Source organism: Tauraco erythrolophus, chromosome 4, assembly GCF_009769465.1.
Source record: "Tauraco erythrolophus isolate bTauEry1 chromosome 4, bTauEry1.pri, whole genome shotgun sequence".
In the NCBI taxonomy this organism is placed as follows: domain Eukaryota; kingdom Metazoa; phylum Chordata; class Aves; order Musophagiformes; family Musophagidae; genus Tauraco; species Tauraco erythrolophus.
Window position 1 is genome coordinate 63133015 of NC_141468.1, and position 22286 is coordinate 63155300.

Here is a 22286-nt window from a genome sequence, read left to right on the forward strand (position 1 = left end):
GGGATGCTCGAGGAGCTTATGTGATCCTGTTGGATCCTGTAGCTTCCAGCTGGGACAGGGACCTGACCTGAGACACGCGCTGTCAGATCGTGATGTTGGACCGGTTGTGGTGATGGCCAGGTTTTGGGGATTTTTTCTCCCCATCAGACCGCATCTGCTGTCCTCAGGCCTGGCCAGAGGCCACTGAGATGGGAGCAGCTGGGGGACAGCTTGGCCCTTAGAGGTGTCTAATGGTGGAACCGAAAGTGGCTCCCATGCTGCAGAGACAGGAGATGTGGCTGCCTTTACCTCCTTCCCAACAAACGAGTTTGATCCCTTCTTGTGGGACTCCCTCTCCCTCATCATCACTCGTACAGAGCAAGGAAGGGGGGCTTGCTCTCAAGAAGGAAAGCGAGTCACAGAGGCATGGCATGCCTCCAAAAGGAGGAACAGACATGCAGCAGACAAAGCATTACTGATTCCTGCAACCCAAGGCAATACCCTAACGAAGGCAGTCTTCCACAGGGCCAAGAAACAGGTAAAAGCAGAGGATCAACTGGACTCACCTGCAGACAGTGGTGCTGGTGGTGACAGGAGGAGCCCTGAAAAACATTCGTTTTTACTGCAAGTAGGCAATTACCATCATTTTCCACGCCACGCAGCCACTCGTGTCTTCCCCATCCCTGCCCTGGTAATGGACAGGCAGTAGGAGATAGACAGGGTGGCCTCTGAGGGCTGCCAGGTCCCACCTCTGTCAGGCAGGGTCTCCACTGCTATCATCCAGCACCAAGAGCCACCTTCCGTGTTCCCAGGCACACCTAGCCAGAGGATATGCGGCAAAGCTAAAAGAACATCACTTACGCCTAGAATTCCTGGTCTAAATATGGCATCACCAGAGCAAGAACACGGATTTTGGAGAGAATCAACTTCAAGATGAGCAGAAGTTTTTGCGCGAAGAAACCAGGAAATGTTTCCTATCACTTTTCATAAGACCCAGAGCCATCCAAGTAACTAAGATGTTAACACAACAGAGATTATCATTTGTCAGATTATAATGTAGTGGTTTGGTTTTGTGTTTTTTTTGTTGTTGTTGTTTTCCCCTGAAAGCGAGCTACATCAGTGTACTACCACTAAATCATCATTTTTCCATGCTTGGCTAGAAAAGAATCTGACCTGGGCAGCTGTTTAACTTGCTGCTCATCAAAGACTAGCAAAGTCTGTCTCTCAACTGTTTGAACAGTGGAACAGTCTTTTTACAGCCAGCCTTATTAAAGCACAGGATTTTATTAGCTGTTTTGTGGTAATAAGGTGAAGGACAATGTTGTGGAATGCTCCTTCAGGAGATTTGGGATCTTACATACTTCAGGGTTTACTTTCCTCTTTTTGACTGGGATGCTTGGCAACCAGCTAATACAACTTCATTGTAATATTCTCTTCCTTAAAGTCACCTTTGACTATCAATTTTTCACCCAGGTAGAAGAAAATTATTGCTTGAAGAACTGTAAGAGAAATACACTGTTTTTTTAAAGACATTGAAGATTTTCAAGTACTTGGAAAAAGTCCAGATATAGGATGAAAAATCTATTTTGGCCACACCCAACTTACAGCAATGTTGTATATTCAAAACATTGAAGCTAATGTGGTTGTCCTCTTTGGTAAATTTCTTTAACATTCTGTTAATTTTTTCACAATAACATTTATAACAGATTGTAAGTGTCCCTTTTTCCTGAAAACTACATCTAGGGCACATAAAACTTCAATTAGCATTTGAGAATACCTGCCAGGAAGTTTTCATGAACATTTAAACAAATACGTCTGAGCTATTTTGCAAAAGAAAAAAGTATTCTGACAATTTTCAGCAATTTCCCATCATTTTTTTGTTTCATAACTCTAATGGGAAACAAAGAAAAGCAAAGCTTCCAAATCATTGACAAGCTTTAATGAGAACTGTGTTACTTTGGATGTTGATACCAAAATAAAGACCGAAACACAAGTTTTTGTATTTGGGACTGACTGCAAAAGGCTTTTTGGGAATGAAAGGTACACATCTCTGAAACTCGCTAACACCTTTACAGCCACCACCAGAAAATTTATATACATTTTACTCAGAAGAGTTCCTTTTTCCATTATAGTATTTTCTGTGTCAACTATACTCAAATGTTCTGGAGGAAAACAAAAGCATGCATTTATGTAATCAAATATTGTTATTTCATGTAACACAGAACAGCTCGTACCATGTGGAATGTAATGCATTAGTCAAATACACATATAATGACTCTATCAGAGCTTCTGCTAGCAGAGGCAGCAAACCTTTCATTGCTCTCTAGGCTTGAGACAACCAGGTATTAAAACGTTGCAGGTTGCAGCAGATTCTTATTGGTCACATCAGACAGGAACTTCCAATGCTCGCTCAAATGCAGATGTGGCACCTCTGTGCTCTGTTGGGGAGGAAAGAGATAACATTCCCAAAACTGGTCAGGTTCACTGCCCAGTTTGCTGGTTTAAATAAGGTTCAGTAACCCAAGTCTCCAATTTTGGAGGTTCAGCTTTGAAAATAAATTCAGGAGCAAATCCTAATTTCACAGTAAACAAACAATTCCAGGGAGCATTTTTTTTTCTTTTTTAAACTACCCAATTTTTTAAACCACTCACTTTTCTTCAGACTCCCAATCCAAGAGAAATCTTAACACATGCATGGTTACCTTGAAGACAAAACAAACATTGCACAGCACACATGGAAGCAGATGCCCTGTTATGTTGAATGAACTTTGTCCAAAGACTTTCCCAGATCTCCAGCTGGTGCAGCTAAGGATGGACTTATGTTTCAAAGATAACCCAAAAATCCTGCAGCACCCCTTCCACAGGCTGTCATCTTGGAACAAGAGATGCTTTGGAATACTGCACTAGTGGCAGTTAGTAATTTAACTAGATCAACCTGTGCTCCCACCACAGGCAACCCAATTATGAAAATCACTCTTGAGCTAGAGGATTCAGGCAGAACCTTCTATGCTTGGTCTTTTTTTTTTTTTTTTCTTTTTAGTGGAAGCAGCATCCCATGTCTGTAAAACCTACTATAAGCATGTGTTTTCCAAGATAAACTAAACAGAAGAGCTGTTTATTGTGACTATTGTTGCCCTGTTGCAATTGGCAGGAGCCAGACCACAGAAGCCTCACGCTATACCATTTGTAACAAGGTCCCTGGAGCCATTATTGTTTTATTAATCTCTTCAGCCAGCTAATTGTAGGAGCACATTCTACAACCTGTAAAGCAACAAATTGAGATTTTGCTTTTTCATGCCCTGTACTCATCCCTCTATAGCAACCCACACAGCCCATTAGTGAAATAACTGATTCTCCAGCCCCAAGAAACAGCCTCAGCTGGTACCAAGACAGGGCTCAATTCCTCATTAACAGAGCTAGTTAAGTTTTGCTCCACAGGGAAGGTTCATAAATTCTTTGCACCTGCAGTGTGCTTAATACTTGCCTGTGCTGGGCTCAGAGAAGTCAGTGGGTGATGCTAACCCCAGAATTACATTTTTGAGACCCAGCTTAGATGCAGCTAACCATAGTTTTTGCTCCTGGGCAACTCCTCCCTCCCCCTTTTGCATTCAGACATAATAGGTACAATTACAATATTACCAATACGTTGATGAGTTTTGCTTTAGCTATTGCTCTGTGGAAACAGCAGCTGGCTTCCTTTTCCCTCTATCCAAATTGTGATGCTCCATGTCAATGTGGCAGACAATGTAGCCCAAGTCAAGTCATAACCCAAAACATCAATGATTTTAATATTCAGAAAGGTCCCAGCATACAGAAATGTATAGAATTAATGTCCTTAAGTTCCCTTGTTTTTTTGAAGAGAAATAATAAATAATAAAAAAAAAGGAAAAAGGCATTGCTATGGCTGGCCAGTGTCCTTTGGGAAAACAAACTTAACTGCAGAGAGGACAGCAGTGCATTATTTCTTTTTAGTCCTTTTGGAAGACTAAGGAGGTCTGTGGAAGCTCCTCACCTGGGAAACCACAGCATGATTTCACACCAAGCCCTCCCTTTGAACGAGGTCTTTGAACACCAGCTTCCTCAATTCAGGGAACCAGTGTCAAGTCACAGGAAAAAAAATGACAAACTGAAGAACCTTCGCCAATCTATGAAATGTTCACAACAATGGCATGTGTATGTCTCCGAACAACAACAACAAAAAAACAAAAAAAAAGGAATTACAAACCAGGACTTGGATTATTCTTCGTGTCATTCATGCTGTGAGAAATGCACTGAGAAAGAAACCAAGCAGGCAAAGAGGCAACAACAGCAGTGCAGCACGCCTGAAACTTTAATCTTTGCTTTTGAAGAGCACAGAGTTCAAAGTGACCCTTTCTTCTCCTTCCCACCTTCCCATTCTCTATCCCATCGCTTTCTAAGTTCCCCCTAAATGGAAATATTGCCTTGTTGATTAGTTTAACTTCCCTTCAAGTGAGGCATACCTGTTAATCTCCAAAAGTGGGCCCCAATTCAGTAAAAGCTGTGCACATGCACTTCGCTTTAGTCCACTCCCATCCATGGCAACATTTAAGGGTGCATACCTGAATGCCGTTTTGAACAGGGAGGTTTTTACTTAACCAAAAATGGGAGTGGGGGGAAGATTCATGTGGTCTTAACAGGGGAGGGGAGGGAGGACACAGAACAAACATCATCTTGTTCCCAATATAAAGGTAATTTTGGCAGCAGTCAGTGACTGACACATTGGTAAAATCTTAAGCAGGGACTTATCCACAGAATTGTGCAGCAGTAAGAAATCTAATGACATTTTTAAAAGGGTAGCTCCGAAATCACTGCCGAATGCCAGCTAAAGCAGCTTCATGAGCTCAGTCAGACTTCCAAGTTTAAACACCCTCTGCTCCTAATGCCATTAAGCAAACATGCTTCTTTAATTACAATTATATAAAGGGACTGGCAAGACAATATAAAAAATAAAATATCAAGAATGGGAAAACCTACAAAGTTCAGAAAACTAGATTCTGGAAAATTAAAGTGATTGTATTTTATGCAGTGATAGGACAAGGGGTAATGGCTTTAAACTGAAAAGAGAGTCGATTTCGATTAGATCTAAGGAAGAAATTCTTCCCTCTGAGGGTGGTGAGGCACTGAAACAGGTTGCCCAGAGAAGTTGTGGATGTCCCATCCCTGGAAGTGTTTGAAGCCGGGTTGGATAGGGCTTTGAGCAACCTGGTCTAGGGGAAGGTGTCCCTGTCCATGGCAGGGGGATTGGAACTAAATGATCTTTAAGGTCCCTTCCAACCCAAATCATTCTATGATTCTGTAATTTATTTTACATTGCAGGCTTTCGCTTTCTATCCCTTTGAAATACATTTAGTTTTAAATTAATAAGAATCATAAACTAATAAGTTGATATGTTCTTTAAACAGACATAATAAAAATTCAGAGATTACACCACAGGACCCATCATTTAAATATCCCAATAACAGAACAGTTAAAGTGATGCTGGCTAATGTGAGGATAAAATGCCTAGATAAAAGATGTCGTGGCTCTAAGAAAAAGTGTGGATTAGAGGAGAATTGAGAGTGAAGCAGGTGATGCTTTAGTCTGACTCTGAACTGTCTTGCTTGTTGGTATGGTACTGGCTGACTGCTTCTTCCAAAGGAGCCATTGTACCATCCGGCCGCACTCCCATTGGTTTTATAACTTCATCTCTGTAAGAGATTTAGAAAAATTGTGTTAGCATATGCACACATATCAATTCACATGTGTATAATACAGTCACATACAGTATATGCTTTAGTACATAATGAGCTTTTAAAAGGAAATTATTTCTGCGAAAGCCCTCTGTTTTGAGGAAAGAGGAACAAAAACCTTCCAAAATAGGTGGGAGGGGAAGAGTAGGACAGATAAAGACTTCATTCATGTAGGCCAAACCTACTTAGCCAATTAAAGACACCATGAAAAGTCAGTGCCTAATAGGCTCAAGACAAGGAGCAGGTTCACTGTTTCAGATACACAAACTAGCTTTTCTTCCCAGACTTCTGACAGCCATTTCTTCCTAAACTTTCACCTGCCGTTCCGGCCAATATATGCCCCGGCAATTAAAACAACGATTTGATACATATTCGTCTTGTGGAAGGAAATAACTCAGATACGAGAACAGACTCTGCCTGCACCACAACTAGGGGTGTGTAAGTACTTGTTGATTCATTTTAAAAAAGCTGACTGATTCTAATACTATCACTTTTGTTTGTGGCAGTTTAATTACAGGATTGACAGCCATTTTAATCTCTTCAAAGCTCCAAAGGCCTCTCAGCAGCTAATCCAATTATATCTACTCCACAAGCTACAGCCTCATCTAAGAGATGATTAATTATTGATTAAGCCAATCAAAAAGTATTAGCAAAGATTTATTTAATCCAATCTAATCCTTACTTTTTATCACCTCATTTATATGTGGATTATGGCAAAAGCTGTAAGGGCAAAGATAACATTTTGATTTTCTGCTGAAAAAATAAATAATGGAGAATACCTCTAAATATTCAGGAGTCACCTTAAATAAAGGAGGGGAGGCTTGATGTCACTTTACCCCTTGCTTGAAAGGCAGCCCTGTAAAACTGCCCATGTAACACACATCTACCACCCTCCTGAGCCACAGACAATAGAACTCCATCAGTCAATGGGGAAGCAAAGGCATTTCACCAGCTCTCTGCCTGGTCTGCACTACTACTTTGGCTGAAAAAAGGGACAAAAACTGCTTGTACACAGGTGGCAATCTCACCTGAACACAACCACACGAAGGGGAAGAAAGGTACATCTGAATTACATGGCACGCGTACGCTAGATACTGTACAGTCAAGCAGCAATTAAGTCTCCACGAGTCTTTTTTTTTTTTTTTGCTCAGGAAGAGCAGAGATCAGCAAGAGAAATGCAGCTATTTGCACAGATGTGGCAATCAGATACAATGGCAATAAGCTCACAAATCCCACTGCCTGTGGCGTTGGCGTTTCAAAACTTGAGAAACTGGACCTGGAGAAACTGCTGTGGTTTGGCTAACCAGGTCTGGGTGGGAAGCTGAGGGCCAGGGAAGGACGCCTCTAATGACAGTACTCAAAGAGCATAGGCTGGACTCTGCCTCTGTGTGTGTGTAGGACTTATCTTTAAACTGATTGAAGATAGTGATATCCGAAATCAGTGACTTCAGGTATCAAATATAGTGATACCTTGCCGTACTTGAGGACTGACAGCAAGTCCTCTTCCTGCAGGCAATGCCATCTACAGTATGCAGATTCTGCCCAAATGAGAGCACTCAAGTATCTGCTGGAGATGTATTCCAGAAGAGACCAAAAGAATACTCAAAATCAGATTCAAAAGGGCTTAAAAACACTGAAGACTGCAGATCTAGCATCCAAATAGGACCAGAACCCTCCCTGCCTGCTGCAGGGGTCCCCCAAAGGCAAAGCTGGAGTGCTTTGGAGTTGCGTCTAATAGCCAAGACTTTTTTCCACAGGAAAAAACCCTATACATCTAAGTCCCTTTTGACTGCTAAGCTTTAACCACCATAATACAAAACAAGTGTCCTTTGAAATCTGTAATCAGTCTCGCAACAAGTCTTCAGTGCCACTTACTCAAGTTCAAGCCTCAGTAGTGATCTAATACATTTATTTTTGGAGAAGAAAAACCTGAAGAGTAAGTCCTTGCTCATATTTTTTAAGTCCTAAAAGTAAAAACATAGCCACAAAAACCAAAATCACCTTTGCTTGCCCTCTAAGCTCAATCTCACATTGTAGCCAGAAGTCACAGAACCACGTAATTTACTAGACATTTACAATTTATTATTTGTAATAAATAAATTATAATGGCTAGTAAAGGATAAAGAAACAGTTCAAGAAAGAGGAAGGAGAAACATGGGAAAACAAGATCCCAAGGTCCCCTTATATGGGGACCTCCCTCTCCTCACATAAGGACGCATAAGATATCTGTAAATATTTCCAAGAAGTCCTATCTTATTGTCAATTATAAAGAAACAGCTCTTTCTCAACAACTTCCCTTTCGTGCTTCACTTTCACATCCTTCAGAACTTGACAGAAACTTTTTCTGTCCTGGCGAGTCATCTGCAGAGACGCTGAACACCAGATGCAATAGACAAGCCACATCCATTCACACAAGTCTTGGTCTGTGGTTTTTCTGAGGATAAATGCACCAAGTTTTGCATGACAATGGAATGCACAAGGCTGAGTCACTGAAGTGCCTTGGTATCTTCTTTCCTGATGCTCAAAAGCCTGTTTCTCAGCTCGCTGTACTCATTTCAAAGTGCACCATTATGATCTGTGCTGCATTGCATTTGAGGTTCATTTCCTCCTCTCTAGGCTTTAACCATGAGCTAGACTGATCTCACATTTCATAGAATAACAAGGATGTTTATCCATTACCTTTATGTTCCTGCAATAATTTCCTGCTTTGCAAGTCCTTGAACAGGATGAATGATGGTTCTTACAAGTTTGCTGTTCTTTCTCTGTATTAGCAGGCTGAACTCCATGAATCCTTCCTCAGACAAATGCTACCCAGTAAAATCAAACTGTAAGATGACAGAAATATCCTAGGCCACCAAAAGAAAAGGTAGGAGGAGATGCAGGGATCAGCCTATTTTTTTCCTAACCATAACCTAGTCCTAAAATGGTGTAAAACATGGCATCCTTTCACTGGTGAAGACTTGATTGCAAGTTCTGAACATGACAAAAGCTTACTCCTCACAAGGGAGACAAAAGAGATGAAAAGATCTGGGCTGCTTACAAAGGTGGCTTCAGAAGTTTGGAACGACTATCTGCTAAATAACAGAATTTTGGATAGAATTGCAAGAGGCATCACTCAGCTAACTTCAGTCCCACACAAGAGCTCACAGAGCTGATCCTTACCTGATTTGAACCATTTCAGCTCGCCAGCCTCAGCAGTATTCCAGTTTAGCACTGGCTGTTTAGAGACCTCAACTGAGCTTTGACAACTTGGGCTGGCTGAGGATGTGCTTACTGTTTAAGGTGAGCTACAAGGTGGGAAGGGAAGCACCAGAAACTGGCACGTATAGCCTCAGAAGACAGTTCACTGTCCAGAATCTGGATGGTTATGGTCCATCTACAGGGCAGAAGAGAGACTGCTTCAGGCCATTAGGTGGCAGCGGGAATACTTCTGTATCCATGAAGATACATACAAGTACACAACGTGCGCGTTTACACATATTTGCACATCCTCATATGACCTCCCATATACTCAAACACACCTTCTGGCAACATTCATTTTTCTAATGCAAACAAAGCATTCTATTCAAGTGCACTTAGAAACACACCATAACTAAACAGTTGGTAAAATGCATTCTCTTCTTCCACTTCCAGATCTCCCAAGAGTCCCTTCAAATATAGCTATATAAGTTCTAGCTTCCTGCTTGCCATTTAGCTTGATAACGACTCAAAAAGCATTCCCTTGTTTCAAAGGGTAACTCTTTCTTGTCTGCTCTATGTGCTATAGGGCAGTATTGACACATGGAATTAATGACGGTGTCTGTAATAAAACAGCCATCATGTAAACACCAGTCTGCTCCTTTGATAAAATGGCATGTTAGGGACCTATTCACCTCCTTATAATTGAGTACTACATAATAGTTCCGATCCTTTCATGTAACATTATTTTGTTCTATGATTAGAAAGAGAAGGAAAAAAAAAAAAATCTATGTAACATTGCCTTCTTCATTCATTCTATGATTAATTTTGTGTTTTTAATGAGTATGGTTGCTTATTTAGACAGGTTCTCTTACATACTCGTTTTGTTGACTTCTGTTCAATGTACAACAAAACCCAAGCTGCGATAATTGGAGACCGTTTCATCAGCAAAAGGATTCTTGCTATTAATACAAGGTTGGCTTGGAAAAAGCATCCTGACATTTTAAATTAGTCAATTAATATACAATTCTACCTACCATTTACAATGGAAAAAATGTTAGCTTTTTTCCAGACATTTTAATGAACACAGAGTATTTCCAATAATCTATGATATAAACAGACACAATGTCATACAACACTGATTTAAGGTGGCTAACTCGGTATTTTGTAAAAATGAAAGGTTGAGTTAAATCTTTTTGCACATCTGGGGAGTTTTTCAAAGCTCAAAGATGTCCATCACAGGCAGAGGACACTGGTTTACAGTCACCAAACAATTCTCAATGAATCAACAAGATATTATTGACCTTTACTGCAAACAGATCCCATCAAGTTACTTCAGGGCCAAGTTCAGGCATACAGCAAACTACCTAAGTAACATCTACATCTGCCAAAAGCTGCAGTAATCAAGACTTTTCATTTTCATTTACACTTATAATTTTTATATATTTAGTGATTTTAAAAAGTAATTTCATCCAGGCAAATCTGAGTAAAATATTAATTTCTAGAAAAGCTTTTGTAGAATCCAAGTCCATGTTAAAATATTGAGGCAGGGGAAATGGATTCACAAACAATATTCAGCTTTCCTTCATACATTTTTATAAAACCGGGTGATTAATTTTAATTTAGCCTTGTCGATGGTCAATTACCATCGACAAGAAAAAAAATTTTGGAAGTAAGACCTGAAATGACCAAAAGCATGCATCAGCTTTACATCACCTCAAAGCAGCTTCAATTTGTCAGTGCCAATACTGAAAATAAAGAGAAACCTGGAAAGCAAAAATCCACTGGCATCTTACAGGACAAGGGAGAAAATGCCACTTTATTACTTATAGTTTGAATAAACCTGTACAAAAAGAGTACAGCATAAACAGCAGCCATTAATGAAGGCTACACTTTTCAATGAAGTAGTACTGTTTTGCAAATTTGTTTTCTGAGTTCAATCTGTCATCAGGTAACTGTTCAAAAACAATTCAGAGCCAGTCGAGGACAAATCTAGAACATCCCAGTGACAGACTGGCCTGATTATCCTCATCAGTCAGGAAGGGAAGCAATTTTGTAAGTCCTTCATCTTTTTTTTTTTCCCCCATACCTTTCTCCAGTAGAAGCATGCCACCTCTTCAAAGCTCAGCTTCTATTACTGGGGCAATACAAGTGTACTAAGCAAACCAGTTTTGCTGTACATCATACAAGTTCACTCTAAGATAGAATCATAGAATGGTTAGGGTTGGAAGGGACCTTAAAGATCATCTAGTTCCAACCCCTCTGCCATGGGCAGAGAAATCCTCCACTACACCAGGGTGCCCAAAGCCTCATCTAACCTGGCCTTGAACACTTCCAGGGATGGGGCATCCACAACTTCTCTGGGCAAACAGATCTTGTTGAAGCTTCACAGATACAGTTACATAAACTTGTTCAAGATCAGAAGTAGGAGCTGTTGGTTCCCTGTCCAACTTCCTCCCCTAAGGAAAGCACTGCACCAAACTGAAACTGCTCAGTTCGTGTCCCCTCCTACAGTGACAACAACAAAGACCAGCAGAAGTAGGAAACCTGCCACCAGCAGTCTGCCTCAAAGCAAAGATTCAAAACCCAGAATCAACTGCAGACTCCTATCAAAGCAACCTCCAGTTTAAATTTGTAGGTTGCAAACCAAGGGAAAAAAGTGCATTCCACAGTAGATTTAAGTCTCTGAAAACTCCCAGCACTGAGAGACTCAAGCTGGAGGCATAAGTGTTCAATTCCAAAAACATGGAGGGACTCCCACTACTATCAGCATGTTACTAACTCTTTCTTCTTGTATACAATACTGGCTGCTTCCTATTTTATTCAACATCTGCAAAACCCACAATTGCACTCAATTACATTCATTAAAAACATTTCACAGCCTCCCAAAACCAAGGCTTACTTTCTTTTTACTTCCTGCCAGCATTCCCCCCCACCCCCAATTTTCAGTAAAACAAAAAGGGTGGGAAGAACAGTCAAGTGATTTTATTCATGTTATCACAGCACCTAAAGGGGTCACATCAACAACACTGTCCCACAGTAATCACTATACTAAAAACAAACAAACAAAAACCTTAGGACAAAGAGAGTCCCAGTCCTGAAGTGTTTGCAGTTGAAGTACTATAGAAGAAGCTGCAGGTGGATGTAACTGACACAGAAAGCCCAAGGTGAAAGCAATGCTACTGGCCAAGAGGATAAGCAGTGACACAGGGCACCAGCTGCTTAGTTATTGTCAGTTTGTAGCAGGCAACCCAGCAGGTGCCTCCAGTCCTCTGCGCTGAAAAGGCTCTTAGGCGACAGCAACGCCATTCGGACTTTTTGTGTAACTGCTATAGTGATAGCAACCGACTTGTCTTCAGTCTCAGTGTGTCTCCGGTCTCAATCTAGAGATTTAGTCATTTTATTGTGGTACTTCTAACACTCAGCATCTCAATTCTCCAGCTTATATAGCAATCGTTCCATTTCACATAGTAGTTATTAAGATTACACGTGCCTTGCATTTTCTTCTATTAAAAAGACTGAAACATACTGCACTTGCTTTCGATGCAAATCATGTGAAATAAAATCCAGTTACTTCACTGACAGTCTCAGATTAGTTGTCCCGAGATCCTCCCCTGCTTTCACTCCTGCTTATAATTCAGTCTTTGTCAGCTAATTAAAAAATACAGATTCTCCCATATCTTTTGCTGTATTTCTAATCTTCAATAAAGACGTAAAAATACTTGGTTTGCTGAATTTCCCTGAATAGATCTTGTTATTTGAGTATCTACAGACTCTCAGAAAACACAAACATGTTTCTAGCTGCTGAGTTTTCCCATGTTTGAAGAATGATCCACTTACATATTTGCCTACATTCCTACAGCTCAGTTAATGGTAAATTAGTATTACATCAAGTGTTCCTCAAGAATGTAAAACTTTAGCTTACGCAGAAAACGAACTACGAGCAATCACTCCAACATGGCTACAAGTACGAGGGAAGAAAAACTAGCAAATTCTAGGCATACTGAGTCAAAGAGAAAAAAAGCCACAGCTAACAACATGGGTCTGTTCCCTTTTTGTACATAGAAAGTTATATATAAAAATAAAAATAAACTTTCTGTATTAATAACATACACGTTCATGTCACATTAAGTACCATTTTCTTTTATGGCATTACCTCAGTCATTTAAAACAAATTATAAAGGCTCATTTGTAATCCAGTCCACACTTATTCTAATAAATCCACAATAATTCTTCATTGTAAATTCCCTTTTATTTGTTCCATTATAGAATTTATTGTTTCTGGTGACAACCGTTTTCATACTGTATTTGTTCTTCATTTAAGCAGCAGACATAAGTAGTTACCATGAGAGGCTGCTCATTGACTTGGGGAAAATGAGTACACTAGCCTTGGGCTTGGATTGCGTCCCACACTTTAAAAGGAGAAATTATTTTCATTATTATCAGCCTATCCATTTAGGAGGCAGGTCCCCCCACCACCAGATCTTCCTGATTCTCCAGTCCAGTCCTCTCCAAAAGAGGTTTCCTCGGAAGTCCTGTTACATATCGCTCTCTTCTTTGAAGTGCTAAACATCTTTCTCCGCAGTTAAAGTGATCCTAATCCTCCAAGAAGTTGATTATAGCTCTATTTTGAAGCACTAGACCTTAGTAAAGAGTCAGGGTATGAGCTGCCTCCCTCAAATGCAGCTGTAATACAATACCTGGAAAGTTTATCAAACATGTTGACAAGCTTCATAGCTTCATATTCTTTTTGTTCTTCTGTCATTTCATCCATTGGATTGGGCATTGGTTCTTCTAAGTGACCAGTGATAAGGTTAATGCTGGAGGTGGAAAAACAATACAGTTTACATTTCTATAGAAATATGTATGTACATTGTCTATCTTCTTGATAGGAGGAAAGAGGAACACACTAACAGAAATCAACAAGACTGAAACTGTCTGAACTGCACATGAAAGTTTTTACTATAAATAGCTAACCATCATATTCATACCTTTTCTGTAGCCTTTTTCCTGTGAATCGTCATACTATCTTCTTGATTCACGGTATTAATTTCTTGTTAGCTACTCAGAAACACACAGTGCACTAATACTTGTTATGTTGTAACTCATATACAAGCAGTTTGAAACCAGGGGAATAATGATGGCAATAATGGCAATGTAATTAGAAATAATGACATAGATGCGGAACAGAACAACAGATACATGTTTGAAACTAATTCTGTAGAGGCTTAATTTTGAAACTATAGACAGGTTCCAGTTACAGTTTCTTACTCATGAAGCACTGTTGAATTAGTTTACTATTCCCCTCCCATGATGATTTTTGTTCAAACCAAATTAAGGTTACTTTGAGAATTTACAATGCTAGTTTTATTTTCACTGTTAAAACAAGTGAACGGCGATACATAAATGGTAACAAAAACAGAGAAGTAGTTTTAAAGAACACTTCCAGGGCAAATTATCTTTTCAAGCAGTTTAATCACAAACATTTAAAAACAATACAGAAAATCAGATGCATAAATCAACTGACAGTTGTCTTGAATGTTTCATTTAAGCGTCAGCTTTTAATTAAATAGATGTTATAGTTGTAGGCATATAACTGGATGTTAGGCTTTTGAAAGAAGAGCAGAGACAAAAGAGCAAGAAAAAAAAATCCTGAAGTGCAGAAATAAAAAGAAACCTCCTGTTTTAGAGTTCGTTTCTTAGCATAGAAGCAATATAATTGCTGTAACTTCTCATACATTTAAACCTGTCTTTCATTCATGTTCCTTAATAAGAATCTTTCAATAAGCTGCAACTCCCCCCATCATATACCTAATCATGTCTGGGCAATTCAAGGAAAACATAGTAAAGTGGAAAAATAACACACTTCAGATGCCCACTATCAACAATTTCAGAACTACTTAAAATGGCATCAAGTCATACATGTAACATGACAAACGGAAACCGCTATCATCAAATCAATTATGATTAATAAAAATCAACAGACAGACCTTCTGTATGATTGCTGAATCTTTCAAACAAACATATTGGATTCCCAATGCATAACTTCATAGAAGTTATTTCGCTCTTTCTATATTTACCTCTGTGACCTACTTGATTCTTTAGGGAAATTTTAGTACCAGGCAATGTGACTGACTGCAACTAGATCTACTGGTTTGTTCCTTTTTCACAAAGTCCTGCTTAAAACCTTAAGGCATGTTTTGAAACCTTTATTTTCTCTGTTACAGAGATATACCCCACAAACAATAGTTAGCAGTTTGGCAACTACGTGTGAGTTCCTGGAAAATCTGGGGCAAAAGCCATCCTTGCTAAGTTTGCTACTATAATTTTTTTCTAAAATTTTCTCAATTTGTTCAAAAATCTTTTTTCAACTTAAATTTTAAATAGTTATTCAGATTCATAGCCTGTAAAGAAAGGGTACCACCTGCCAACTCCCTCAAACTTCCTCATAGTTACAATGATGCAAAGCATTCCTTTAGCTTTTTTACTGTGGACTTGCCCCTTTCTCTGCCTACTTATCTCTCAGCCATCTGATGATCATATACATACAGCAGGCTTCCAGCTTTTGATCAACCTGTGAAGAAGGTTCTCTTTATTTTTAATGCTTCCATTAAACCGCTCTTCAAAACCTTTTTGGCCTGCTTTGATGCTCTTTTACAGTATCATCTCCGATAGCCTCCTCTACTCTCCTTTAACAATTCCATCTTTTTAAGTATCCACTGAAATGCACAACACACATGTACTCTGAGCCTCTAATACACATCTTGAAACTGCTCCTAGGCCATCCACAAACATTTCCCATTTTTGTTCCTTATTTCTTTTTGACAAGTTTCCATTTTTACAAAGTTCCCCCTACTGAAGTTAGATCATTCTCACAGTGATTTTTTTTTTTTTTTTTGAGACATTTGACTATATGATAGTCACTATTTGAGGTTGTTTCCTCAATAATTAGACCATGAAGTCAACAGGAAACAGTAGTTAATATAAGCATGTCAGTCCAAAACTGGCCTCTCTGGAGTAGGTGAAACAAATAAATTATGTCAAAACATCTAAATTGCAACAGGATATGCAGAACTGAAAACAATACTATACTTTGGCTTTGCAGATTTGTATTCTTCTGTATCCGTATCTTCATCATCTGAGTACCAATGATCTCCTCTTCCTCCTGCTAACAGGCCCCTTGCTGCCAGCAATCCTGCTGCATTACCATAGCCCGTATATTTTAACAAGCTGTCAACTGCAAAGAGTGATACAGGAAAATCATTCAGCTATATTCAACCACTAAACAAAAAACAGTATAATGTTAAAAGAATCAAAAGTTACAGCAAGAGGCAAATACACTAATTACAGCAAGACCTTATATAAAAGCAATAAGAAAAAGTAATTTTTACCTCTCTCTTTACAAAGAACAAAAAGAAATTCTGCTGCAATTTGCTTTACTCCCAGGTCAACATGTGTCATGAGGCGCACAAGCTTGTTTCTCACTGTTGTGCCGACTTCTGGACGATTTGATACATCTCTTAATGGAGGCAGTACCTAGCAGCACAAAAAAAGGAAAAAACAGCATAGAATGCATGGCAATATCTACCCAGTCCTTGCAGAAACAAACACAGTCAATCGAAAATAAAAATACTGTAAGCCTTGCTCCTTCAAAAAGAAGAATAAAATCAACCCAATTATGCTTACATGCACTAGTAATGACTCTTGCTTCTTAACATATTCAGGCCTTCTGGTCTGCCATCCTTGGCAGAAGAGTACTCAGTCCCAAACATAGACTTGCAAAAAAGACGACAACTACTAGGAGTTTAAGAGCACAAATGGGTCTCCTAAAATAGTTGGCCAACAGGCAGCAGTAACCTCGTGTTCTTTGTTTCTTCTGTTTTGCTCAAATATCTGGCGAAAGCACTAAAAATACCAGCTTAAGGAAACTTACAATGAATTACAATAATTAGACATGATGTGTAATTTATACAGAACAATGAATACACCTCCAGTGAAAAAGCAGGAAAATAAGTCACATTGCAAGTTCTAGTACCATGAATTTCAAAAGTTTGCTCCACTGTATAGAGGAAATGCGTACTTTGCCCAGAAAACATTCTTTTAAAAGCTGAAGCTAAGTTTCAATAACATTTTGGAGAAAAATACTATTTAACATTCCCTCAAACACACTATTTTCTCATTAAATGTCATTAATATTGTTAACTTCACCCTTCAAGAGGTGCCTGAAATATGGCTGGTTTGCAACCTAACTTCTGCCTCCTTGTGCATATATGCTTTCGGACTCAAAACCTACATTAATTTTTTCACACTTACAGGATATTATATGATCTGCAAACGAATCTGGGCTGTAACATGGAATATTTAATGGTCTGAAGACTCTTGTAAGAATTATAAATCTTCAATGGTTTATTAGGAAAGAAACCAAAGATGTCACTAACTGTCATGAGAAACTGCAGGTCCTTTGTATTCTAGGTGTCTAATGTAAAAATGTCATGTTCTGTGCAAAATTACTGCACAATTACTACTGAAATCAGACTCCCTGAGAAGCAATACTTAAATAAATGAATGCTATAGCATTGCCTACTTTGAATACTTAGTTTGAAAAAGATGGAGTCTGTTTTTTTTCAAACAATTAGGAAAAACATTTCACTTTGTCCCTGCTTACTTTCCCCAGTGGGGATAGTACTATGACTGCCATTTCACAGAGTGTTGTAAGAATGAATTAATGTTTTTAGAATACTCCAATAATAATACAGCGATGAGTGTCATAGGACAGTCCATGAGGAAATTAATCATTCTGTCTTCAGATCAGAATTTGAATAGTGCACAATAAATAAAGCCTAAGGCCAACACTTAACAATAAGGGTAATTCAAAATGTCAAACATCCGGTCATGCAGTTAGCAGCATCCATCCATTCTGTGCACTATGTGAGGCAGTGGTCCTGTGGTAAGAGACAGCATGCAATTATATCCTGACATCTAGACACTGAGATGTTGTAAAAACATGCAGACAACTTCATTTTCTAACTTCTGATCATTTGGCTCTGAGATTTTTTTTTTTTTTTACTTAACAGATCAGAAGAGTATCCTAGAAAAGAACTGCTGTGAACTAAAACAATAAACACTAAGAACGAGTTTCTTAAATTCCTCAAGAACACTTTTCTGGTATAGATGGAAGAGGCAAAAAACATATGCAGAACAATGCTCTTTTCCATTATAAACTGTTTATGAATTCTGGTGCAGCCTTAATCTGGGAGTGGCATCTAAGATGCAACCCGAAAATCACTGCGTCTTAGGAAAAAGAACATTTCTTAGCTGGTTTCAGCTGTCTCTCCCTTGCTCATCTTTCAACTTCTCTCCACTTGACTTCAGGAAAAGCAGCAACACAAACAGAAAACACGACACCCAACCACCAAGCCATGCCACAGTGATCCTTTAGATGTTCAACCATGGCATGGAAATCTTTTTTCCTGCAAAAAGCCTACCCCCAGTCTGTACTGTATTCAACAGCTCTTCTAAGAGACCAAGCGATGAAGTGTGCCTCTGTTCAGGGACAGAGTTTTACTCTGACAGAACAGCTGATGTGCACTGGTACACAAGTTTCAATTCCAGTGACTCCTTCCTGCTGAGGTCAAACTAAAGCTCAAGCAGAACCCATTGAAACACCTGTAGCCTCACTGGCTGCCTCACAGCTTTGCAAAGTTTTATTAACTGCACTGAAAATTTTTTTGATATGCTGGATGTAAGAGGACAGACCTCACTGAGTTCTCTGCCCCTGTGTCACACGATCCATGGTGACCCACATTAACACAGCTTTGCAATACTCCTAACGTTATTATTTAACAGCTCTACAAAATATATTGTGGAACTTAGGCCATAATATATATTGATTTACATAACTGAAAAATTATTTCTATAGCTGACAGTTGTCAGAGACCTAACAGAAAAAAAATACTGCAGAGAACTCTGTGGGTAATTTAATATGAAACTATCCATACTTTTAAAGTATCAGTGTCTTACACTGATAAACTCAAAAAGTTTATCATTAGCTTCATATTCAAATTTTGATGAATATTTACTTACCTGAGCTTTGATAAACTTCCTGATATTCCTATGAGTTCGGCAGCATTCAGTTAATAAACTGAGAACTGGAGTCAGACCTTCTCTATAGCTGCTTCCCTAAAATAAAACCAAATAAAAATAAAACACTTTTAAGAGCAAATTTTCATTTTTTAAATACTATAAACCCTTCAATGAAGTCCTATATGACAGTCAAAACATGAACTTCATACAGACATAAACAAAGATCTAAACGTTCATCCTCACACACAAGCAAATATGCTTCAGATATTCACAGGAATTTGTTCTCAATTTTGAGGTTTTTCACAGTCTAGAAGCAAGGACATCCGTATTTGTGCTAAATACTGTCTGAAAGGTCTGTAAGAAGCTTTACATGTGTGCAATTTTGCTTTAATGAGAGAGGCCCCTTTTGTGAAAAAATCTTTGCAGCTCATACCTTGTCTATTCTCTTCTCCATGAAATCCAGTAAAATTTGAATTGCTCTCATATTCATACCATTGTATTTTATATCTGTTTCCTCTTGGGATGATGGACTAATAAGAACATCCAAGCAAGAAACGGGAACATTGCTTAAGAGGTTGATTGCATTGCTGAAACAGATTTTAAAAATTCATTATTCATTTGGAAGAAAGAATTAAAAACAGAGTACAACTCCCCATAAACTGTTTATACAACTGCAACCAAAAAGAGGCCCTGCAACTCAAAACAATGCTTTATTTGCCACTCTCTGGGTTTTAAAGAAGGTGGTATGCTTTATCGCCCAAGTGCTGGCTCTTGGAACAAACAAGGAAGAAGAAAGACAAAAAGCTCCAAAAGCTGTACTGCAGCAGTGCATCATTACTTCCAACCTCCCCAGTACCCTCTCCCATAGATAAGGCACAGCTTCCAGCAGTGTGTTACAGCAGCTGATCTTGCAGGACAGCAGGGGGAACTCTCACATCGATTTGCAGCAGTCAGAGTTTTTTTCCTCCTTGAAACTCAAAACATTTTACAGTGCATTCGTATTACCAGCATTAATGTGACAAAGTACACCACAGAAAACATTCCCTCCTCCTATCACAGCGAGGTGCAGTGGCAATTTCTCAGGTCCCCTGAAACACTTCCACTTCTTCCTAGCTTGTAGTGCATAGGAAATACAGGCGGCTTTTAACATATTAAAAAAAAAAAAAAGATGCAGGTTTATTTACTAAGCACTACCTTTCAGTAACTAGCAGACTGCATTCTACAAAGGACAAAGAGAAGCGCTTCCCAAATATCCATTAAGTGATTTAAATTAGTCCCTCCCTCCCTCCTCTTTAAAGGAGTAAGATGGAACTTACTTTGCAGGGGTCTCTGGTATGGTACACATCCCCTGAGTTTGCTATCTACCTGTTCTCATTATACAGACTTGCGTTTGAATTCTTCCTGAATATAGGGCTAAATTACACAGATGCTGCAAAAATTAGAATTCTGTCATTATTTACTTGCTGATGCCCAACTAAACTTACAAATGGATATATTCAGAAATACTACAGGACTATCTAGGTTTGCATGCAGACCTCAAAGCTATCAACGAACTATTAGGACCGATGTTTCAAGGACTGGTGAAGTGTTTCAAGAATAGAGAAAACTTTTCAAACAACTTCATTTAATGCTTTTAAAGCTTCCCTCAGTTTTTATGTTATTAATACAATTCTAACAAAGAATTAGAATAAGAGAAAGTAAATCACAGCAATCAAACGTAACAGGATTTCTAACAAATGTGCTAGTTTTGGTCTGATCAGACTGGGTGGCTGTTCCACATTGTGCCATCTCACTTTTGGTCTTTTTGCAACTGAAATTCAGACACCTACTACTTTTTGGAAAGCTTGTTTGCTTTGTTTTCTTTCTAATTTGTTTAAGATATGTCTTTTATACCATGGAAGTTATTCCTCTCCAATAATTCAGGAATAGCCAGAAACAAAACAGACTGAAATTCAACAAATATTTGGTGGCTTCAGGCCTTTCATCAAAAGTTCTCTTTTTACCAGTTTCTTATTAAACAACCAAGTTCCCAAACACCTACAAAATTAATTTTCTGGATCACTGTGTCTGAGCTATTCTTTTCAATAAATGAAGCTCGGCTTTCTGATCTTTGTCACTCCACTGACAGTTTTATTTGTGGAAGAGGAGTGTATGAAATTCTCCAGCTACCAGGAAGTCAGTGACTATGCACAGATCTGCACAATAGTGTTTGCATTCCTACTCCAGGGGGTAGAAATACTGCGTATATTACTCTCCCCTTTTCGGCTGCCTAGAGATCATTAATCACTAGGACATGACATCCACCCACTCATGCTCCCAGCCCCCTCCTGATATGCAAATTCAGAAGCAAAGACCTATTTAGAGCTGCTGAATGCCTTGATTAAAACCTTGTTAGTGGGCAAAAATGGCACTCACTCTAATATGTGGTGCTTTAAGCTGTTCATATTCAAATGTTAAGTAATGACATGACAGAACCACAATAATGACATCAATACCAGGTGCTAAATTATTTAAGATTTTTTTTTTTTTGAGGTAACTTCTACTTATTTATTAGAAATAGAGTCACCCTGACAATCAGTACGTCACAGCTCAGGGCATGTACCCAACACCTGATGCTTGCATAAAACAAACTCTCAACACATTTAGAGCACAAGTGTTTATACAACACACTTTAACAGGCTGCCTGAACCCTTCACTTAAGCATCTTACATTCTGCAGATATACAAACTTAGAGAAGTGCAAGTGATGAGCAACTTTAAGAAATAATACTTATGCTTCCCTGATGCTTCGTAAAGTTTATTCTGCATCCAAGACTATAATTGCCTTACTGATAGGCTCCAGGTGGAACACAGAGCGAGAAGTTGCACTCTGCTCTCTGTCTCACACCTCATCTCTGGCAATATAGATTGCACCATCAGAGTCCAGCATACTGAACAGCCCAAATGATGACACAGCCCCAGAGTTTTTAGCAATGCTATGTTAGCTATAGACCACTAACACAGGTTTACTCATTCATTATTGAAGCTCCTACCAGGAACGAAAGTTTCACTTGACCAAATACATCAGGGGACTAAGTGGGACCCTCTGATCCAGGCCCCTGATCCTTCTGATGATTTGCAGAAGCATTAGTTCTGACTATACCTTTTCCATTCCAAAGCTGCCTCATGATGAATAATCTTGGTGGAAAAGCATATTAAATTACTCAGCTTTTACTGCATTCTGTAGCATTCAAAGACAAAACTCAGGTTTTGCAAACGGGCTGAAATATGTGAATTGCAGAAGTCAAAACTGTGCAGT

General features: G+C 39.0%; 1 protein-coding gene across 3 annotated transcripts in view; it reads right to left on the bottom strand.

Moving 5' to 3' along the window:
• Positions 1–4168: 4168 nt before the first annotated feature.
• Positions 4169–22286, bottom strand: part of RIC8B (RIC8 guanine nucleotide exchange factor B) — a 38577-nt gene continuing 20459 nt past the window's right edge. For all 3 annotated transcript variants that reach the window (XM_086611123.1, XM_086611124.1, XM_009980287.2), the window contains 6 exons: positions 19423–19576; positions 18990–19085; positions 16298–16442; positions 15999–16143; positions 13607–13726; positions 4169–5687 (listed from right to left, as the gene is read on the bottom strand). In XM_086611123.1, coding sequence (XP_086467249.1) covers positions 5576–5687; positions 13607–13726; positions 15999–16143; positions 16298–16442; positions 18990–19085; positions 19423–19576 — 772 coding nt within the window. In that variant the 3' untranslated portion in view covers positions 4169–5575. The remainder of the gene's footprint in view (positions 5688–13606; positions 13727–15998; positions 16144–16297; positions 16443–18989; positions 19086–19422; positions 19577–22286) is intronic.